At 46.5% G+C, this 18618-nt stretch overlaps 1 protein-coding gene across 2 annotated transcripts; it reads left to right on the top strand.

Moving 5' to 3' along the window:
• Positions 1-1800: 1800 nt before the first annotated feature.
• Positions 1801-17209, top strand: LHX9 (LIM homeobox 9). 2 transcript variants are annotated; one of them, XM_025429706.3, is made up of 5 exons: positions 1801-2476; positions 4279-4481; positions 5707-6062; positions 11850-12052; positions 13293-16237. In XM_025429706.3, exons 1-5 carry the CDS (start codon positions 2303-2305, stop codon positions 13548-13550), a joined length of 1194 nt encoding a protein of 397 aa, XP_025285491.1. In that variant the 5' UTR covers positions 1801-2302; the 3' UTR covers positions 13551-16237. The 2 variants fall into 2 exon arrangements, with proteins under 2 accessions (XP_025285491.1, XP_025285495.1); XM_025429710.3 differs by lacking the exon at positions 13293-16237 and adding an exon at positions 16245-17209 and having other exon boundaries at positions 1806-2476.
• The last annotated feature ends 1409 nt before the right edge of the window (positions 17210-18618 follow it).

Below are 18618 nucleotides of genomic sequence, written 5' to 3'. Positions count from 1 at the left end.
GCAGCCCTGCTGTCCGGTAGGGCTGCCAAAGTGAGGGGGGGAGGTCTCCAGCTTAGTTCACTTGATTGGCTTCATTTTTGTGTGAAATTGTGTTTTATGAGCTGCATTCTGGCACCCGGAGGACTGGAACAGCGTCCAGTCTGCAAATAACATTATTCTTGACCCTGAGAAAAGAGCAAGGGGAAGCAGTGGAGTCTTGGGTTTCATGGAAGAGGTGACTCCAGCAGCTTCAGAAGGCGATGCTTTGGGACAGGAAGTCAGACTGCGCTCGAGTAGTTCCCTTCCTCCCTCCGCACTAGTCTGCCTCCCTTCCCTCCTTCCCTGCTTCCCTGCTTCCCTGCTTCCCTGCTTCCCTCCTTCCCTGCTTCCCTCCCTCCCGCCTTCCCTCCTTCCTTCCTCCCCTCCCTTCCATCCCTTCCCTCCTTCCGTCCCCCCCTCTCATTCGCAACCCCTCTTTCTTATTTCTTCCCCTTCCCCATTTCCCTTTCCTCCCTCCTTGCTCCTCTCTCCCTCTCCCTCCGTCTCCCCGGATTTGGCCGCTGTGGGCCCCCAGGCTCTTGCCCGGGGTCCCCGGCCATGGGGAGATGAGCCCCGGCTGGAAGGCCGGCGATGGGGAGCGCTGGGAAACGGGCAGGAGGCTGCAGAGCTGCAGAGAGCCGCCCGCTCCCTCCTTTCTCTGCTTAAAGCCGGGCTGGTTCCTGCCGCTGCTGAGCCTCGGGCCCCCAGGGGGCTTCTGGTGGTTTGAATGAATCGACAATATCAGAGTATTGTGGACACTTTTTATAGGGCCAAGAGGGGCCCGCGAACGGAACAGAGGGAGACGGAACAATCCGGCCCCTTGTGAGGCTCAGGTCGGCCGTTGGTGTGGGCTCTCACCTTCCCCCCTTTCCAATCCTCCTGCATGTGGGGGGCACCCAGTTGTACAAGCCCCCCCCCATCCTGCAAGGGCACTGGGAGCCCGGGCAACAGGGCGCGCCCCTCCTCCCGCAGGGGGGCTCCACTTGCTGCCCACGCTGCCGAGGCGCCAGTGGGACCCCCGACTCGCCAGCAGGTCACCTTCAGGCCCGAGCCGGGGGAGAGAATACCTGGCCCTGGAGTCCTGGTTCCCAGCAGCGCTCTCCCCCTCCAAGTCCATGCCCTGTCCTCCGCATTCAGTTTTCAGACAAAACCTTTTTTTTTTTTTTTTCCGAAAGTAAACTTGAGGATCTTCGGTTCTCAGAGCCCGAGCTTCACTTCGGGTGGTGCCCCAGGCCCCGGGAGGGTGGAGGGCCTCTAGGGGACGTGAGGCGACCTGCTTTTCAAGAGTGAGTTGAGGAAGAGGGGAAGGGAGGGATATCTAACATTTACTTATTGGGGAGGGGGGCTGTAAGTGAGGGACCACAAAGCCCACAAGGAGGGAACCCCAAGGTTGGAGCTCACCTTCCTATGCCTGTCTGATCTTGAACTTGGACCAAATAGACCCGTCTTCTGCCTCCTGTAGCAGGGCGGGCACAATAAGGGCTCCTTCCCCCTCCCCCCCTTTAAAATGTGATTACTGGGAACTCTTGGAAGGATGTGTGTGTGTGTGTGTGTGTGTGTGTGAGTGTGTATGTTGGGGGGGAACAAATACCCCCTCCTACTACCCCCCCTTCAGCCCCCTCCCCTTTGTAATGTTTGTCCCTGCTTGCCCATCACCAGGGGGTTGAGAGGAGTATGACAGGTCTTTGTTGTCTGAATAAAAATCCGTGGCAGCTCCGGGGAGAGAACTCCTCCTACTAAATTATCAAAAATGGGCTGGCTTTAGTCTCTTAACAAATTGGACACAGCTACGGCAGGAGCAGTCCCCAACCCAACCTACAGGCACTGGGAACTTGCAAGCAGCCAGGGACCGCTGAAAATAGCACTTCTTTTTCTTTCTTTGTGTTCAAAACTATTTTTCTTTCTTCCCCAGATTTTGTTTTCCTCCCCCCGCTGCAGTTGTTTCACATTAGTAACTCGATCTCTCTCGGAGCAGTAAGATTCGCCTTCTCCGGCTCCTTTTTCCCTCCGCCCCTGTTTGTTTGTTTTCTGCACATCTTCAGGGAGCCACTGGGCTCCTTTCCCTCCTTCTTTTTTCTTTTTCTTTTCTTTTCCTTTTCTTTTCCTCCCCCCCTTCCTTTTCCAAGCAGACCGCTTTGCACCCCGTCTGCGTCTTTCTTCCTCCCTCTGTCCCTCCTGCCCTCCGTCCCCGAGCGTCGCTGCGCTCCTGCTCCTGCAACACGCAGCTCCCGGCCGCGCCTCTGCTCCTTCCCTCGGATGAGCTGAGAGCCGCGGGCGTGTGTATATGGAAATAGTGGGGTGCCGAGCAGAAGACAACTCGTGTCCTTTCCGTCCCCCAGCCATGCTCTTCCACGGGATCTCCGGAGGCCACATCCAAGGCATCATGGAGGAGATGGAGCGCAGATCCAAGACCGAGGCCCGCCTGGCCAAGGGCGCGCAGCTCAACGGCCGCGACGCGGTAAGGAGGGGCCCCCGGGCCGCGGCTGCCCGGCGCCCGTGCGCGCTCCGCGGGGTCGGGCCTCCAGTCCCCGGCGGGCCGCGCGGAGGATGGGGGGCCTCGGGACGTCCGCGCCCGGCGGGCGGGTGGCTCTCCTCCGCTCCGCCTGCCTGCCGGGCTGAGAACACCCCTCCTCGGACCAGAAACGTCTCCGCAACTGCGACCTTGAGCTCGCTCGTCTGCGCCGCCGCTGCTCCCGGCAGACCCGGGAGGGCCGGGAGCGAGACGATGGGGCGCATGGGGGTGTCCCCCGCTGCAGACCTCAGACTCGGGGCTCCGGCGCCCCCCGCTTGCCCGCGGGCCAGGGGCGCGGCCGGGAGGGCGAGCTGGGCGCGCGCGGCCCCGCGGGAGCCCAGGTGGCTCTAGCCTCTGCGGGTGATGCCGGGGCTCGCCGGGGTCACCTTGAGCTCCCGGGACGCCCCGCGGTTCCCGGGGTCTCGGGCAGCCCGGCCCGGCCCCTCTAGAGAAACAGGGCTGCGCGCAGCTTCCGGGCCCGGGCGGCTGTAACGTGGAGGGAGGGGGGTGGTAAGGAACACCCCGAGCCCACGCGCGACAACCCTCACGCGAGGTGATCGGCTCCCGCTGTTACTCCTACTCGTAGTAATAAGATTCCTGTGCACTTGATAAAGGAGCCCAGCTACCAAGCATCGTGCTTCCCTTCCCCACTTAGGAGCCAGAGGGGGGAAAAGTGCAGAAGTCTCCGGAAATGCTTTCAGCCACACGGAGCTGTGTAGGTCCTGGGGCATCACCCCGGGAATTGCAGCTCGAACCTGCCCCGGGCGGCCCGGTGGTGCTTGGGGTTTGTGCTTCCACGTTTGCAGCACGAAGGGAGAGTGCAGGGCCCCTGGTCTGAGCAAAGGACCAGACTTTACCTTTCCAGGCCCGCGAAAGTTTTGTGGGGAAGTCCGCCCCGTTCCTGCTAGTGTGGAGGGAAGTGCCCGGGGGTCACTTTCTCCTTCCCCCTTTTCCTTGTTTGTGGCTCTCCTGTTGAACACCAAAAGGCAGCATCCCCCACCCGAATCGCGTGGCGGGGCTGGACTCCCCTTCAGCCGGGTCGGTGGGTGAGCGGGAGGGCGGGTGACGCTTGGCTTGGGGCACTAAACAGATTGTCCGGACCCAGCTCTCCGGGGTCTGTTAGTGCCGGGAAAGGGGGACTTGCTGGGGACGGGCGCTTTAGGCCCTTCCATCTCCCTGCAAATGAGACAACGGCCCCAAATACCCCGGTCCAGCACAGGGCTCATCATCTCTGCCTTCCTTCCGACCGAAAGCTGCCTCTAAGAACTTAGAGAAACGGAATGGTTTAAAGACCATCTGTGTTCGTTCAAAGCCCCTTTCCGTCCCCCAGCAAAAACCTCCGTTGTTTTATTTCGTGTGCGTCGAAAGCCACAATTTCCTAGCACGTCTGTTCGAGTTGGGGAGCCTCCGCCAAACTAGACTCCGGTGCGCTCCTGGCATTTTTAAGAACAGGCTCGAGGCGGACGGCACATCTCTAGGGCGTAAGGGAGGATGGAGACGGCCGGCCTGCCTGGGGGTTAAGAGTCCCCGGAGAGCCGCTGCGGAAAGGGAGTGCGTGGTCGCGGGAGGGGAGCCTCGCGCCCGCTCCCTGCGTCCCTGCGTCCCTCCGTCCCTCCGTCCCTCCGTCCCTCCGCACCCCGGCCCCGCGCCGCCCCCGACCCCGGCCGCGCCCCCGGGGCTGCTGGACCCCGCGCGGCGGGGAGGGAGCTGCGCGGATGCTCAGCGGCGCGCCGTGCTTTGCCTTGCAGGGCATGCCCCCGCTCAGCCCGGAGAAGCCGGCCCTGTGCGCCGGCTGCGGGGGCAAGATCTCCGACAGGTACTACCTGCTGGCTGTGGACAAACAGTGGCACCTGAGGTGCCTGAAGTGCTGTGAATGTAAGCTGGCCCTCGAGTCCGAGCTCACCTGCTTCGCCAAGGACGGTAGCATTTACTGCAAGGAGGATTACTACAGGTATTCCCGCCCCCGTCCCTCCCGCCGCCCCGGTACACCTGGTACACCTGGCGGGGCCACCTGCCCGAGCCTGGGAGCCAGCCTCCCCGCGGCCCGCCCCCTCTCGCCCCCTCGGGGTGCAGCCCTCAGCCCCGAGCCCCGAGCCCCGAGCCCCGGCGGGCCACTGCCGACACCTTCACGCCGCGCCACCCCCGGAGGGCGCCGAGGAGGGGTGGGAGGGACACCCAAGGTCTGGAGCTACCGCTGAGCGTCTGTCACCCACTCCCGACACTTCGCAGCTCAGGACGGGGCATCTGGAGAAGCCGGGAAATAGTGAATAGGTGTCTGTCCACCGAGACGAAAGCGGGTGGTTTTTTCTTTTTTCTTTCCTTTTTTTCCGTTTACTACGAACTGGATGAGATCCGCACCAGGGACCTGAACTGGTGGCCGGGGCCGCCGACACCGCGTGTTAGGTTTGCGCGGGGGTGGCGGGAGACCACGTATAGGACCGTGAAAAGGGAAAAATTGCGGTTGGCGAAACCCAAGCCGCTCAGTTCTGAGTTCCATTTACTGCTAGTTGGGACCGTGCCGGCTAGCCTGCAGTGTAAACTCCACGGATTCTTTTTTTTTTTTTTTTTTTTTGATGCTTCCCAGTTATTTTTCTGGAGTGGGGAAGAGAACTACCTGCAAGTGACCTAGCTCTGCTCTCAATCAAAGGGGGAAAGGTGACTTAAAAAGAATTAGATTTCCTCTGCAAAAGCGTCTCTCTGAATGCCTTCATGCACACACAGCCGTAAATAATAATCATAATAATAATCATACCACCCTCCATAGAACGTTTTTTAACGGATGAAACTCTTTTCCTTTGGCATCACAGTTCAATATTCTTTACGGAGCGTTTGAGTTCGCTAGTGTGGCTTGTTTTGTTTTGTTTTGTTTTGTTTTCCTGGCTTATTTGTTTGTTTGGGTTTTCCTTTTTAATCTTAACTTCCCAGAGAAGGAAACTCAGGATGTTCCCTGATGCTTCTAATTTTAATGTAAGAGTTCTTTGTCCTGCTCACCAGAGCAGGTCACTAAGCAAATAAAATTAATGACCAAATGGACCCGTGTCCTCTTCTCACCGTCGCCTCCTAGGTGTCAATCTTGGACCACTGCTGACCAAATCCCAGGTGTCAAGGGTGGGAGATGGCCCTGCCTTTGCCTCACCCAGGGCCCTGACTTCTTTTTTTTTTTTTTCCCTCTCCAGAAGGTTCTCTGTGCAGAGATGTGCCCGCTGCCACCTTGGCATCTCCGCCTCCGAGATGGTCATGCGCGCCCGAGACTCCGTCTACCACCTGAGCTGTTTCACCTGCTCCACTTGCAACAAGACCCTGACCACAGGCGACCATTTCGGCATGAAGGACAGCCTGGTGTACTGTCGCGCCCACTTCGAGACCCTCTTGCAAGGGGAGTACCCACCGCAGCTGAGCTACACCGAGCTGGCGGCCAAGAGCGGCGGCTTGGCCCTGCCTTACTTCAATGGCACGGGCACCGTGCAGAAGGGGCGGCCGCGGAAGCGGAAGAGCCCGGCGCTGGGGGTGGACATCGTCAATTACAACTCAGGTGGGTCCTTCCTGCGGGGGCCCTGGCCCTGCGGGGTCCCGAGGAGGACTCCCTAGAGCGCCTTTCCCCTCCGAGACCCCAGATCCAGATCCGGTAGCCAGAGGGTGTTTGGCTTCCTCGGTCCAGCTCCCTTTCACTCGGAGGGGGAGAGAGGGGAAGAAGGAGAAATGCAGAGGGGAGAGGGGGACCTTTATTTAGGTTGTGGCAAAAAAACACATTCAAGACCAAGGGGCTGCAGTGACTTCCCCCAAACAGGCCGGAGCCAAATCCTTGTTGCCCATTAGTTAATGAGCCCATTAGTTTCTGGTTCCCAGTTGGAGCAAAACAGCCCCAGGGCAATTCCTGTGTGGAGGCCAAATTATAGATCCTGGAGGAGGTTTTCCTATATACTGAAAAAAAAAAAAAAAGAAAGAAAGAAAGAAAGAAAGAAAGAAAAAAGTGATCAGAGCCCAACTCCAGTCCGTCTAGAGGGAGCAGAGGCTGTGGTCAGCAGCCCAGAGTTAATCATGAACACAGTTGGCCAGAGTGTTGAAAACCAAATCCCTGATGTTGGTGAAAAGCCGCTGTAGGGGTGGGAGTCCCTCAGCACAGCTGGCACAGCTGGCACAGCTGAGCTGGCTGCCCCCAGGTAGGTCAGGGGACTCATCCAGGCGCCCCGACAGCCGGGCCCGGGGCCACCCCAGGGCAGGCCGGCTGAGGAGGCGCAGCGGAGTGACAGGCTGCTCCTCTGGCCTCCACCCGCCTTCTAAGTAAAGACAAGATGCAGGCAGCAGGCCCGGAGCCCACGTCCCTCCCCGCCGTGCAGGCCACCTACCCGTTGTCAGTCTCTCGCGGCTTCCCGCGGTTGGTAGTCTGCTCGGCTCGCCGTCCCCCCCGCCCCAGGCCGGATGCAGAGGGCCGCTGTCCGTCGGTCTGACTCCAAGCAGGACGGAGGCTCCGACTTCCAGACCCTGGGCAAGGGCGCCTGGCCCGCCCCAGCCTAACTGTTAGGAAACCAAGGACTGCTGTCCCCAGGCAGGGTCCCCCTGGCCCTGGGTGGGAATCTCAGAGGCAGAAGACTCAGGCTCGGGGTGCATTCTATCGGGAGGGAGCTTGAGGACCTCTCTGGGGCCACCCCGCTCTGTTACCGGGAGCACCCAGATACCGGCCAGCGGGTGGCCATCCCAGGACACAGATCTTGCTGGGGTTTGCCTTCCGGTGGCCCCTGCCTGGTACGGTGCCTGACCCTTTGATGCTCAGCGGTAGGGGACCGGGGTGCCCTCGGATCAGTGGTTCAGCTAGGCCAGTGTGAACCATTTGGAAGGAACAGTGGGGCTCCGAGCGCCGAGGTGTGCGGGCAAGCGGCTGGGGCTGGGCACCGCGGGTTAGGGACCCGGGAGGGTTCATAGGGCCCCCACCGGGACCAGGCCGCATTAGGGCCTCGCGCAGCCCCGGGTCCTGCCCCCCCTGCTGCGCCTCCGCCTGCGCCTCAGGTTGGGGCCCCAGCGCCCCGCCGCTCATTTCGTCTGCTTTGATGCAAGGTCCGGGAGCGGGACAGGCGGGGCACTAATTGTTCCTTATTAATGGAAGATGACATCGGAATCTCGAGCCACTCACCAAGGCCCTAAAGCCCTAATTAGACGAGAGACTGAGACCAAGGGGCCGGGGATCCCCCCCCAAGGAGCACAGGGCCTTCGGAGAGAGGGGATCCCTCAGCCCTGGGTGGAGATTTCTGGCTCCCCCAAGCAAGCCTGGTCATGTCATCTAACTAGCCAAATTGGATTTTGCCTTGGATCTTACTTTACATTGGCAAGATTCGGGGAGTCTTAAGGATGGTGCAATTTAGTTTCCCCTGCTTCTTGGAGGAGACCTAGAGCACGCACATTTATTTCTTAAAAAAGAGAAAGAAAGGAAGAAAGGAAGGAAGGAAGGAAAGAAAGAAAGAAAAAGAAAGAAAGAAAGAAAGAGAAAGAAAGAAAGAAAGAAAGAAAGAAAGAAAGAAAGAAAGAAAGAAAGAAAGAAAGAAAGAAAATTTTCTCCCATTTAGGTATTTAGTTTGCAAGTTAGTGCTGCTGTGAGGTTGATTGAGAAAGGTGATGCTGGTTTGCTCAGGCGGGAGGACAGGGTTCTGAGGCCTCCCCACCCTCAGTTTGCACATCACACCACCCCAGACTGGATGCTTTTTTAATTAGCATCCACCCCATCCTTTCCGGTTCTTTTCCCTAGGGATGCAAATGAATAATAGACCCCTCTTTAAAATCAGGTGAAAATAATCTGGAGAAATCGGGTTAAAGATACGCGACTAGAAATCAACCCCACCACTAAAAACTAAATGTTTGTGGATCCGATGCCGGTTTGTTACAGAAGTAGCCAAAGAAAAGCTTCAGCAAATTTAAGACATTTTAAAGGGTAGAAAGTAAAATGGGCCACATGGTTTTAACTCGTTATTCTAGCTTTCTCTGGATCTTATATTGCCATCTCTGCTTAAACGTAAACCAGTCTCAGGAAGAGTAACATTGACACGAAACAAATTTAATTTATATGTTCATATATATTTTTTTAAACGGTCAGAAAATGTGTTTAGGGTTCAAAGACATCCAGAGAAGATGTGAAACTTGGCAAAGATCACATAGTGCTTGACATCTGGCAAATGCCTTTTAATGAGAATATTCCTAATTTAGTTTATGCCTCCTTGTGTAGATACCGGGCAGATATTTCAGAAAGAGACATAGTTTATTTGGAATGCCATTGAAATGCAGCCCGCCCTCCCCCACCAGGGGTGAGACGAAGATTTCCTGACCGATAGGCAGCTCTGATTTGGGTAATTTAGCATTAATGGGGAGACTACATTTTTTTGCTGGTTTTAAAAAAAATCTCCCTTCCTTAGGTTTTCTTCTATTCCAAACTTCAAAAAGCTCCTGATGGTTGTTAAATTAGCCTGGCACTGACCCCTAGTGGTCTCCCAGGGATCAGTTAGTTCTCAGAAGGTTACACACCTTCAGAACAGAAACTCTCTTTCCTATAGGTGACCACTCCGTAAGTGACTGGGAAAAAAATATTTAGATCTTCTCACTGACTTTATAATGCCAGACGTGTACTTAGAGGTGTATGTTTAAAGGAGTTTTAAGAGCGTTATCATTTCATGTCATAATTCAGGGGGAAAAACACATATAGCTTTAGAAGTACACCCTAGGGACACACAATCACTTGCAAGTTTGTATAATGCATTTGTAGTTAAACACAAGCAATTTAGGATAATGCACTGAGTTACTCTGTGGAAGACACAGATTGCTCTTTTAAGTTGAATAATACGATGACACCGTCGCAGGAAAAGCAGACAGTAATATCTGGGTAATGAACAGCTAACAATCTCCTTATACACTGGATGGTAGTCTACGTGGAAACAAGTCTCATTATTGTGTTTAATGAACTCAGGTTATCTGCTGAGTTTTTACCCACCAATAATGAATATAGGATGCATACTCAGAAAAGCAATTTAATCAAACTGTTCTACGATTATTTTTCACAAACTTCATTTTTAAAGACCAATGAAGTACGTAGTGAGGTTAGGACTCATATTCATCTCTAAAAAACATTATCTTGGGGCGAGGGAGTGGCTCAGGGAGTTATTTCAACACTAGGTCAAGTCTTCTATCCCAAGTGTAATATTGGATTTGATGTGCTGTTCAGGAAAAGTTACGTGTTACTGACATATGATGGGAATGAAACCTTATTTGAAGAAGCCTCCAAAGACTGAGGTGCCCCTCTTTGACCATTTTCTTGTGGGCACATTTATAATCTGGTTGTGAAATATAGCTCAGTTTACTGGAGATAAGTATCGTTTTATGGTAGCTCATAAGATGCTGTTTCATCCATTGGAGGATATGAAAGTACAATTCTGTAGAATATTTGAACCCAACATATCCCCACTGGGCTAAAATAGGATAAAATGTAAAATATATTCTTTCTCTTATCTCTGAGTACATGTTACTTTTCTGCTGCAGTTTAGGAAGTCTATGCTCAACATTTGTATGTGTGTGTCTAGCTTGGATTCCATTCAAGTTGACTTGATTTTTCATTAATAGCCACTCAATTTTATTGACGATCAGAGATTCAAAATCCCGGGGAGTGCTGTAGAGCCCTGGCCCTGTTGCTTGACTTAGGGGACCCAAAGGTGAATGTTACATAACCTTTTTCTCAGCGAATTAATCTGCTCTTTTGCCAAATGTGCCCTCCTACTTAGGTGTCTTGTGGAAATATAAACAGAGGAGACATTAACTCATGCTTAATGTAATGTCTTCTTACATTAGAGAGAGTTTCTTGTTAAATGGGTTTTGTGAGGAAATGTGATGGCCTCTTGGTTGATGACCAAAACTACTGTTTCTGTATATATGCTGACTTATCAAAAATAAGTTCTAGAACATAATTCTAACCAGAGCATAGCAGACAAATAATATTTTATCAAGCAGAAGAGCTAATATTAAGCAATGCCTTACTTTCTTCAGATTCAGGTTTTGTCTGCCCCCCACCAAGTGACATGATCAGATTTATTTTAGATATTCTATTGTAATGTTCTAAAATGTAGTGCGAGCTGATCTGAAAATGCCCCATATAGGTAACTGAAGTAAGCATTCAAAGGGAAAAAAATTGCCATGCCCCTTAAGCTGAGAGGTTGGCTAAATCAGTAAATATTTAGCCAAATATTTTCATTTTGTAATCATAGTTTCTTTGCAGAACCAGTAGGTTATTGGGAATAGCCTCTTAAATGAGCAACTTTACATCCCGGGGATAAAAACTTTCAGGCTGGCTTCAAAGGCTGGGTTGTTTTGCCCTCAATGCTGAGCAGGGCTTTTGCAAGGAGAGAGATGTTACCCTCTTCCTGCCAGGCCAGCCAGGGGGCACAGCTCAAATCCCACTCACACACATCCACAGCGAAAAGGGCCGAGATCTAAGTGGAGAAGTAAGTGCCATCAGCGTCTCTGAACTGTGAGCTGTGGGGAGCGCTTCAGGCATGAACTGAGTGAAGAGAAGTCTGGGCTCCCTCTCTTTCAGAAATATTTATTAAAATAACGCCAAGGGAAAACTATTTTCTTCTTGGGATTGCCCAACGTTAACCAGTTACAGCTAAAAAAAAAAAATCCTAAAAAAATGATAACCTTGGGATTACAGAAGAAATCTACAAATTTGTATTTTGCAACTTCTCCCCTTTCTCCAGCCACTTTCTACCTTTTTCCCTGATTGCGAAGACTCTAGGAATATCAGAAAAAGTGAAAACTTGGAACTGAGTTACATTCTTCCGCAGTTGGAGGTCTCTCAGGAACTCTGATTCGCGAGAGGTGACATTACTGTTGGCATATCCCCCCTGGTAAAGAATAGTGCCTTCAGATAGTGCACCTCATTTCCCAAACAGACAAAACGTGGGGTCTCTAGAAACTGTGAGTGTGTGTGGAAGTGCAGGTGCCAACGTGCATAAATATATTCGAGTTTTTCCTTTTCATTCTTGGGTGTTTCTTTCACACTTATGGCTTCTTGGTCTTCCGGAGCTTCCTAGCAACCATTATGCAAGAGAGAGGATTTATCTAATATTTTTTTTTTCTATCACATCAACTTTGGTTGTGTCCATATTAAGAGACTGGGTTGGCTGACTTGGGCAATTAACCTCTTTGTTTTGTCCAGACACCGCTTATAATTGGGGGGACAGCCTTTCCCACTGGTGCTTTATTATCGTAGCATCGCGCAGCCTGCCACCACCGCAGCTAATGCCCGACTTGCCCCTGAGCTGTTGTTTGCTCGCTGTTACCACAACAGGTTGTAACGAGAATGAGGCAGACCACCTGGACCGGGATCAGCAGCCTTACCCACCCTCGCAGAAGACCAAGCGCATGCGAACCTCCTTCAAGCACCACCAGCTCCGGACCATGAAATCCTACTTTGCCATCAACCACAACCCGGATGCCAAGGACCTCAAACAGCTTGCTCAGAAAACAGGCCTCACCAAAAGAGTCTTGCAGGTAAGAAACCTCCATCATTGGCTGTGTATACCTCTCCCTTACCCTTGCCAGGAAAAATAGTTTGCTGCCCTGTTCAGAGCAATACAGATATTTCCTGTGCTGCTCTTCATTAGTTTACCTTAGTTATCTCCCTAGAGGGTAGGCCGAAATTTTGCAGGGGCTTCCCGGAGGGGTGCCCAAAGACAGACCCAGGATCTTCTAAAATGCAGCCACCTTCTCCCTGTAGGTGGAGAGATGGGGCCACCAGAGCCAGCACAGCCTGCCTCCCTGCTCTGCTAATGTGGCTGATGTTATTTGTAAAATTGTGGCTTTAGAGCGTTCCATTCACACTAGGCTCGGTGCAGAGTTGAGGGGGACCTGCTGGTGCTGTTTTACCGCAGCAGCAAACTCTCGGCAGGCTCACTCACAGGACATGGCCTTCTAAATGCAGATCGACCCTGTATTTTCAACTCTGGAAAAGCCACAACCGCGGTCAGTGTCTCAGCAACCAATTCTAGCAAGTGTCTTCCTGTTTCAATAAACCATATTTGGAAACTAAATATTAGGAGTTAGATCTGCTGTCCAGTTGTTCTCCTAAACTCATAGTGGTCAGAATAGACAGCTAATGAAATTAGTGTGGGTTGCTGTGGGTCACCTGTGATCTTTTTCTATTTCTTAGTGACAAATTACAGACCCTTAAAATTTTACCAGTTTCTGGCTGCTTGGGGTCTGTGGCCCTGGGTTTTTCCTTATGCAAAGACTACTTCCTGAAATCCGTTTCTGTGATGTCCATTTCATATGGATCATTCTTCCTTTTCGAAACTTTCGACGACCCTGCCTCTCCCCATCCTCAAAAGATCACCAACAGTCAAGGCATCAGGATATATATATATATATATATCCCCCCTTTACCTGTGTGCCTCCATCTCTATGGTTTCTCCACTTAAGCATCCCAAGTGGCACTTGCGAATGCTGGGGTGGGGTGGGGAGGAGATTCTATGCAGTTGAGAGAGCATCTGTAGCCTCACTCTGTTTTAAAAGGAAGCAAAAAAAAAAAAAAAAAAAAAAAAAGCCAGAAAAACAAACAATTCTATTTAAAAAGAAAACACACTCCCCCCCCAAAAATAAAAAAAAATAAAAAATAAAAGGCAAGAAAAATAAAAGGCAAGAAAAAAAATAATAAAGGAAAGAAAGAGACAGGAAAAAAAAAAGGAGTATAAAATAAACATCGGTAAAGAAATCAATTGGGATTGGTTTGCAGGTTTGGTTCCAAAACGCTCGAGCCAAATTCAGAAGGAACCTTTTGCGGCAGGAGAATGGGGGTGTTGATAAAGCTGATGGCACGTCGCTTCCGGCCCCGCCTTCAGCAGACAGCGGCGCTCTTACTCCACCCGGCACTGCGACCACTTTAACAGACCTGACCAATCCCACTATCACTGTAGTGACATCCGTGACCTCTAACATGGACAGCCACGAATCTGGAAGCCCCTCACAAACTACCTTAACGAACCTTTTCTAACATTGGTTTTTTTTTGTTTTTTGTTTTTTTCTTAATTCTTCCTCTTCTTCCTCTTCTTCTTCTAATTATTATTATTTTATTATTTGCAAGATTTTTTTTTTTTCCTGACCCACAAGATACTTGGGAAATAAGAACAACAGCTTGGTGTGTAGCATCTGCAGCCACTTGGCAAATGAGTTTACAGTATTGTCTCCTTGACAAAGTGTTTTTTTTTTTTTTTGTCTACAAAGTGTATTAGCTGTTTTGTTTTTTTTTTTTTTTTTAAATTAGATCTTTCAGCTGGTAAGGGGAGTTTTTTGAATTATTCTAATAAGTGCCTCTTAAAATTGTATGTTACTTATTTCCAGAATCTCGAAGAAAAAAAAAACTGGTATTATGATGAGCAAATAATCATATTCCCAGTGAAATGATTAGGCTAATAAAGAATCAGATCATTAATTAAAGTCATTTTTTAAATCGTGCAACTCTGTGTGTACTTATGGAATTTTGAAAACGTCACAAATTTTTTTTTAATTTTCAAACTGAAAGCATGTTTTGATTCTTTTTTTTTCTTACAAGTGAGGAATATGATTAAACAAAAGCATTATCTATAGCAGCTCCAAATATTAAAGATCAATTAGGTGGGAAATGTGTTCTGAGAATGTGATTTTTCCTTCTTTTGGGGATGTACATCCCAGCAAAACTTGTTAGTTAGTTACTGGCTTTTCAACATTTGAAAACTACTTAAACTCCCTGTGTATCTATGAAAATTCCATATCGTGTTTCAAATTCTATACTTCTAACCTAAAGCTAAAAATGATAGTTGTAAAACCGTTCTTTCTAAATTAATTTTTTTCCTAGGGAAAATGGAAATAAGCAAAATATAATTTTTTAAGAAGTTAAAAAATCAGTATAATTTAATTAATAGATCTATTAATTGGCTTCAGCTGTACCATGATATTGTATCTGGCATTCTATATGAATAATGTTTAAAAAAAAAAACCTTAGTAGACTAATATCAACAACAAGAAATCTTTGGTTTGTTTTGCTTTATTTTACTTTTGCATAGGTTGATATATTTATCAGAAAAGAAAACCTTTTCTGACATTATAGATTTAAAGTTATTAGTCTTGAAGTAGATAAACTCAGAAGCCTTGTGGATGCTGATCTGAATATATTTCCTAGTTTACAGTAGCATTTTTTTTCTTTTAATTTAAGCTAAAATCTTAATGGTCTGGGCAGTGGTGAATGTTCATCTATATGCTTCTGTTGTAGTTAAATACCAATTAGATTGTGGATTTCCTAAAAGAAAAATAAATAAAAAAGAAGTCAAGATATATGTCTTGCTTTAGTGGATTGTTAAGAATAACTTTGCACATATTTTCCACTTTTTGGACCCCTTAAATCTCCTTTGGTGGTCAAAGTGGCTATTTAATAGGTTTTAAAGGTGTCCTTCTGGCTGTATAAATGTGTGGTTACATATTGACAGTTCACTGCCCACATTAAAGTGCATTATTGTAACTTTTGCTCAGGGTCTTTAGAAAATTAGCACAGAAAATAGCTTATTTTTTAAAAAAAGATGATGGAAGATAAGTTAACACTGTAACAGAAGAAAGGTGTGATTGCCATTATATATTTAGCAAGTGTGGTTATCATCTTATATGGAGCTTAAATCTTGACTTTTCATATTTCTATTACATTTTGGGCATTTACCACTAACCAGACCAAACAACCTTGGTAAGGCTGAGATCTTATTAATACACTTTTACAGGTAAAATATTGATACTTATAAATTTTGTTCTTTGACAGAACAATGTATGGTACTATAGATCTACTTTATTAAGTAGACTAATTATAACTCAGTTCTCCTATGTGCCTTATGATATAACTTGGAAGTAAGTTTGTGAAAAATCAGGATATATGTGTTGTTTGTTAAATTAACTGTTTTAAGCCCTTTTGACACCTCACTAGTTTTGTACTGTTTTACCTCTTATTTCCGAAACTCTTTTTATGGTGTATCCTGTTAGAGGGGACAAACATGTCATAGAAAGCAGTTGTGCACTCTTTCAAATATAGTTGATAAATTCAATAATCTTATATATTGAGCTTCGTGTTTATAGTACAGTAAGTGGTCTAGCAAAATTGTCCATGTTTCTTTGTTTATTGATAAATGCATTGTATAGAAACTATTTCCCCTAAATATTTATGGACCAAACAATTGTGATATATCCTATTAAATTTGTGTGAATAAACCATTTTGAATCTAAGGAGTTTTATTTCCCCTCAGTTTTATTTAAGGTTTAACTGTACTAGTGTGTTTCCAATATCTATCTGTAAAAGCTATTAAGGTGGCAATACAGAAAATTTTTTAGATATTCAAACATACAAAAAGTTTTCAGACTTCCAAACTTCTGATTCATTTTAAATGTACACATCATTGCATATGCAATGTAATTCAACTTAGAGTTACCTTTAAATATATTTTCTTATAATAAAAGTAATGCCCCACCGATTTGACTCCGCCCAATTTTTAGAATTAAAAAAAAGATAATTAGCAGATAAAGTAATTGCATGAAAAGAAACTTAACTATGATTAAGATTTAATAGTAGGTCTATTGAGCACAAATGGATATTTGTAAATCAAAATAGAAATTGCAGACCCCTAAAAGCCAAGTTGCTCTGTAGTTAATAAATTGTCACTATGATTTTTTTCAGGGAGAACAAATCTTGGGGCATTACAGCCAAACATCCCGACGTTTGAAAATTCCCTAAAGTATTAAAAGAAGGGGAAAAGTTTGATCGGAAATCCACTGCAGTGAAGACAAAGACAATATTAGGTTATGATAATCATACATTTTAAAATCTATTGAGCCAAAAAAAAAAAAAGAGAGAGAGACAGAGAGACAGAGAGACCTAAATGTCATATACTGAATGTTAACAAAAATTCTGTTCTTTATGGTGTCTAACACAAACGGAGGCTTAGAGTTATGTGGTTTAAAACAAGATTAGATAAGCCGTGTATAAACCAGAGCAACCTGGCAGTAATATGCCCACCCCATATTTGAAGAAAATTATTATTGCTAAAAAAATCCCACACATTTGTCAAGCACAGTAATTGTAAAATAAAGTCCAAAAACATCCATTTCACCTGCTTGCTAATGTGTATTAGTCCTATCTGTTAATGGCATTTTCCAATTGTAAATTCAAAGAGAAGCTATCACTCATTTGAGAGTATAGGATCAAAACCCAGTAATTTTAGTATTATTGTTTATTACTTCCTTTTTAAACAGAAATCTCTGCATGCACTTTTACATCTGTCACTTCTAGTGTACATCTCTGTATGATGACTTATCTTTGCTGTTTCTTGTATGATAAATAGCTTTCATTAATAAACATTTTATTTGATGCAAACATAGTTAACTTTATGTTAAATACACACTGTTGAAATTACTTTTGAACACTGTCTTAAGAGGCAGCACAATACATTTCCAACTTGTCATCCTTAGAAAAAGAAATCCAAACAATAGAAGGAGGTTAAATTCTGGTAGTCTAGGATAAAGTGACTTACTTGGTTTTTAACTATTCGTGACTTTTTTATTTGTTGTGGTCAATCGACCCATGTATTAAAAAAAAAAAAAACAAAGAAAACACAAATTACAAAAAAAAATCCTTAAAATAAACTATCATGTAAAATTTCAGCAACTTTTTTAGATTATTAAGGAAAAATTTATAGATCCTTTGTAAGTTTACATGTTTGCTATGCAATGAGCAAATTTATTGAAGTATACAAATATATCCCGAACTATGAAAAGATCCAATCTTTGCATAGTTCAAATTACATATGATATTACAAACAAAGGAGCAAGTGGAAAGAAAAACAAATATTTAGGAATGAGGTTTTTTTTAATTGTTAAAAGGAATATTTGAAGAAAGAATTTTTTAACGATTCCTATTTAGCTGTATATCCAAAGCGTATGTTAAACAAATTAACATATAACTTTCCAGAAAATTTTTCATTATGATGAAATTTTTATTATATACAAATGAACCATATGTAAATGATGTAACTTTTATGAATGACAGACATTAAATATTTCACTTACATGTATTCTCAGAACTTTGAATGTTTTCTTAAATGCTTTCACTTCCTGAATACTAAAAAAGGGAAAACAAATTTAAAAAGGGAGAGCAACTTCCAAAAAAAAAAAAAAAAAAAAAAGCAATGCACCATGACAAGCAGACTATTTTGAGTGATCATGAAACATGTTGGTTTTGTCAGTAACTTGAATGTTTATGCCTCATTGAAGCCTCGGCCATGGCTATAGCAACTTAAGTAGATTTTCCAATACATTTCCACCCAGTTTATTCAGATCCCTGTCCTCCAGCTTTGCCTTTTTTCCCTGGGCTGTCACCTATGGCAGTTTTGGTTAGAAATATTTTGGAGCCTCGCCTGGTTTTACAGACCTTTAAATATTTGTCTGGTATGTGAAATGCAGGAGGAGACCAAAGTGGGAAAGAACATAACTGCAATTAGACATCTGAAAAAAATAATACAAATTTGAAACAGGCACATTTCTAAAAAGCAAAAGAAAGGAGCGCTAATTATGTGAGTGGGAAGAGAAAAAAAGCATGTGACGTAGAGTTGGAAGGACTGTGATGCTTTCCTGTGATGTACAGCGGTTTTTGAGTCTGGGCAACCACACACTTATTTTGGGGCATAGAAGAGAAGGATGTGGACTTCTTAGAAGGGAGCAAGGCACTAAACTCTCATAGTTTCTACCTCCCAGATGCCCGGGTTAGTCTAACTTCTGGCAAATTGATCTCGGGCACAAAAAACTTTACGGAGAGTTAGCATCTGACAGCTTTGGCTGAGTGGCCACCTTCATGCTGACTTACAGAGTAAGTGGGTTTTTCATACCTCAAATAAGGATAAAATTCTATAATAAAGGACCCAAAGGAAACACTTTCAAGACCTTGGTGATTTTTCATCACCTGCAAAATAGATAGCTTTATTGAACAAAACCCCTGTAGAATCCACAGCACATTCTTTTACATGAAACTTTCTTTGAAGTCAAAGTATTTTCTAAAC

Source organism: Canis lupus, chromosome 7 (genome assembly GCF_003254725.2).
Source record: "Canis lupus dingo isolate Sandy chromosome 7, ASM325472v2, whole genome shotgun sequence".
NCBI lineage: Eukaryota > Metazoa > Chordata > Mammalia > Carnivora > Canidae > Canis > Canis lupus.
This window is presented reverse-complemented; position numbering and strand designations above follow the sequence as displayed.

Bases quoted from the DNA above. Each gene is read 5' to 3' on its own strand.
- LHX9 (XM_025429706.3), top strand. From the start codon at position 2,303: ATGGAAATAGTGGGGTGCCGAGCAGAAGACAACTCGTGTCCTTTCCGT. The intron at 2,477-4,278 runs GTAAGGAGGGGC...TTTGCCTTGCAG, and splicing joins AGCTCAACGGCCGCGACGCG to GGCATGCCCCCGCTCAGCCC. The intron at 6,063-11,849 runs GTGGGTCCTTCC...TTACCACAACAG, and splicing joins CATCGTCAATTACAACTCAG to GTTGTAACGAGAATGAGGCA.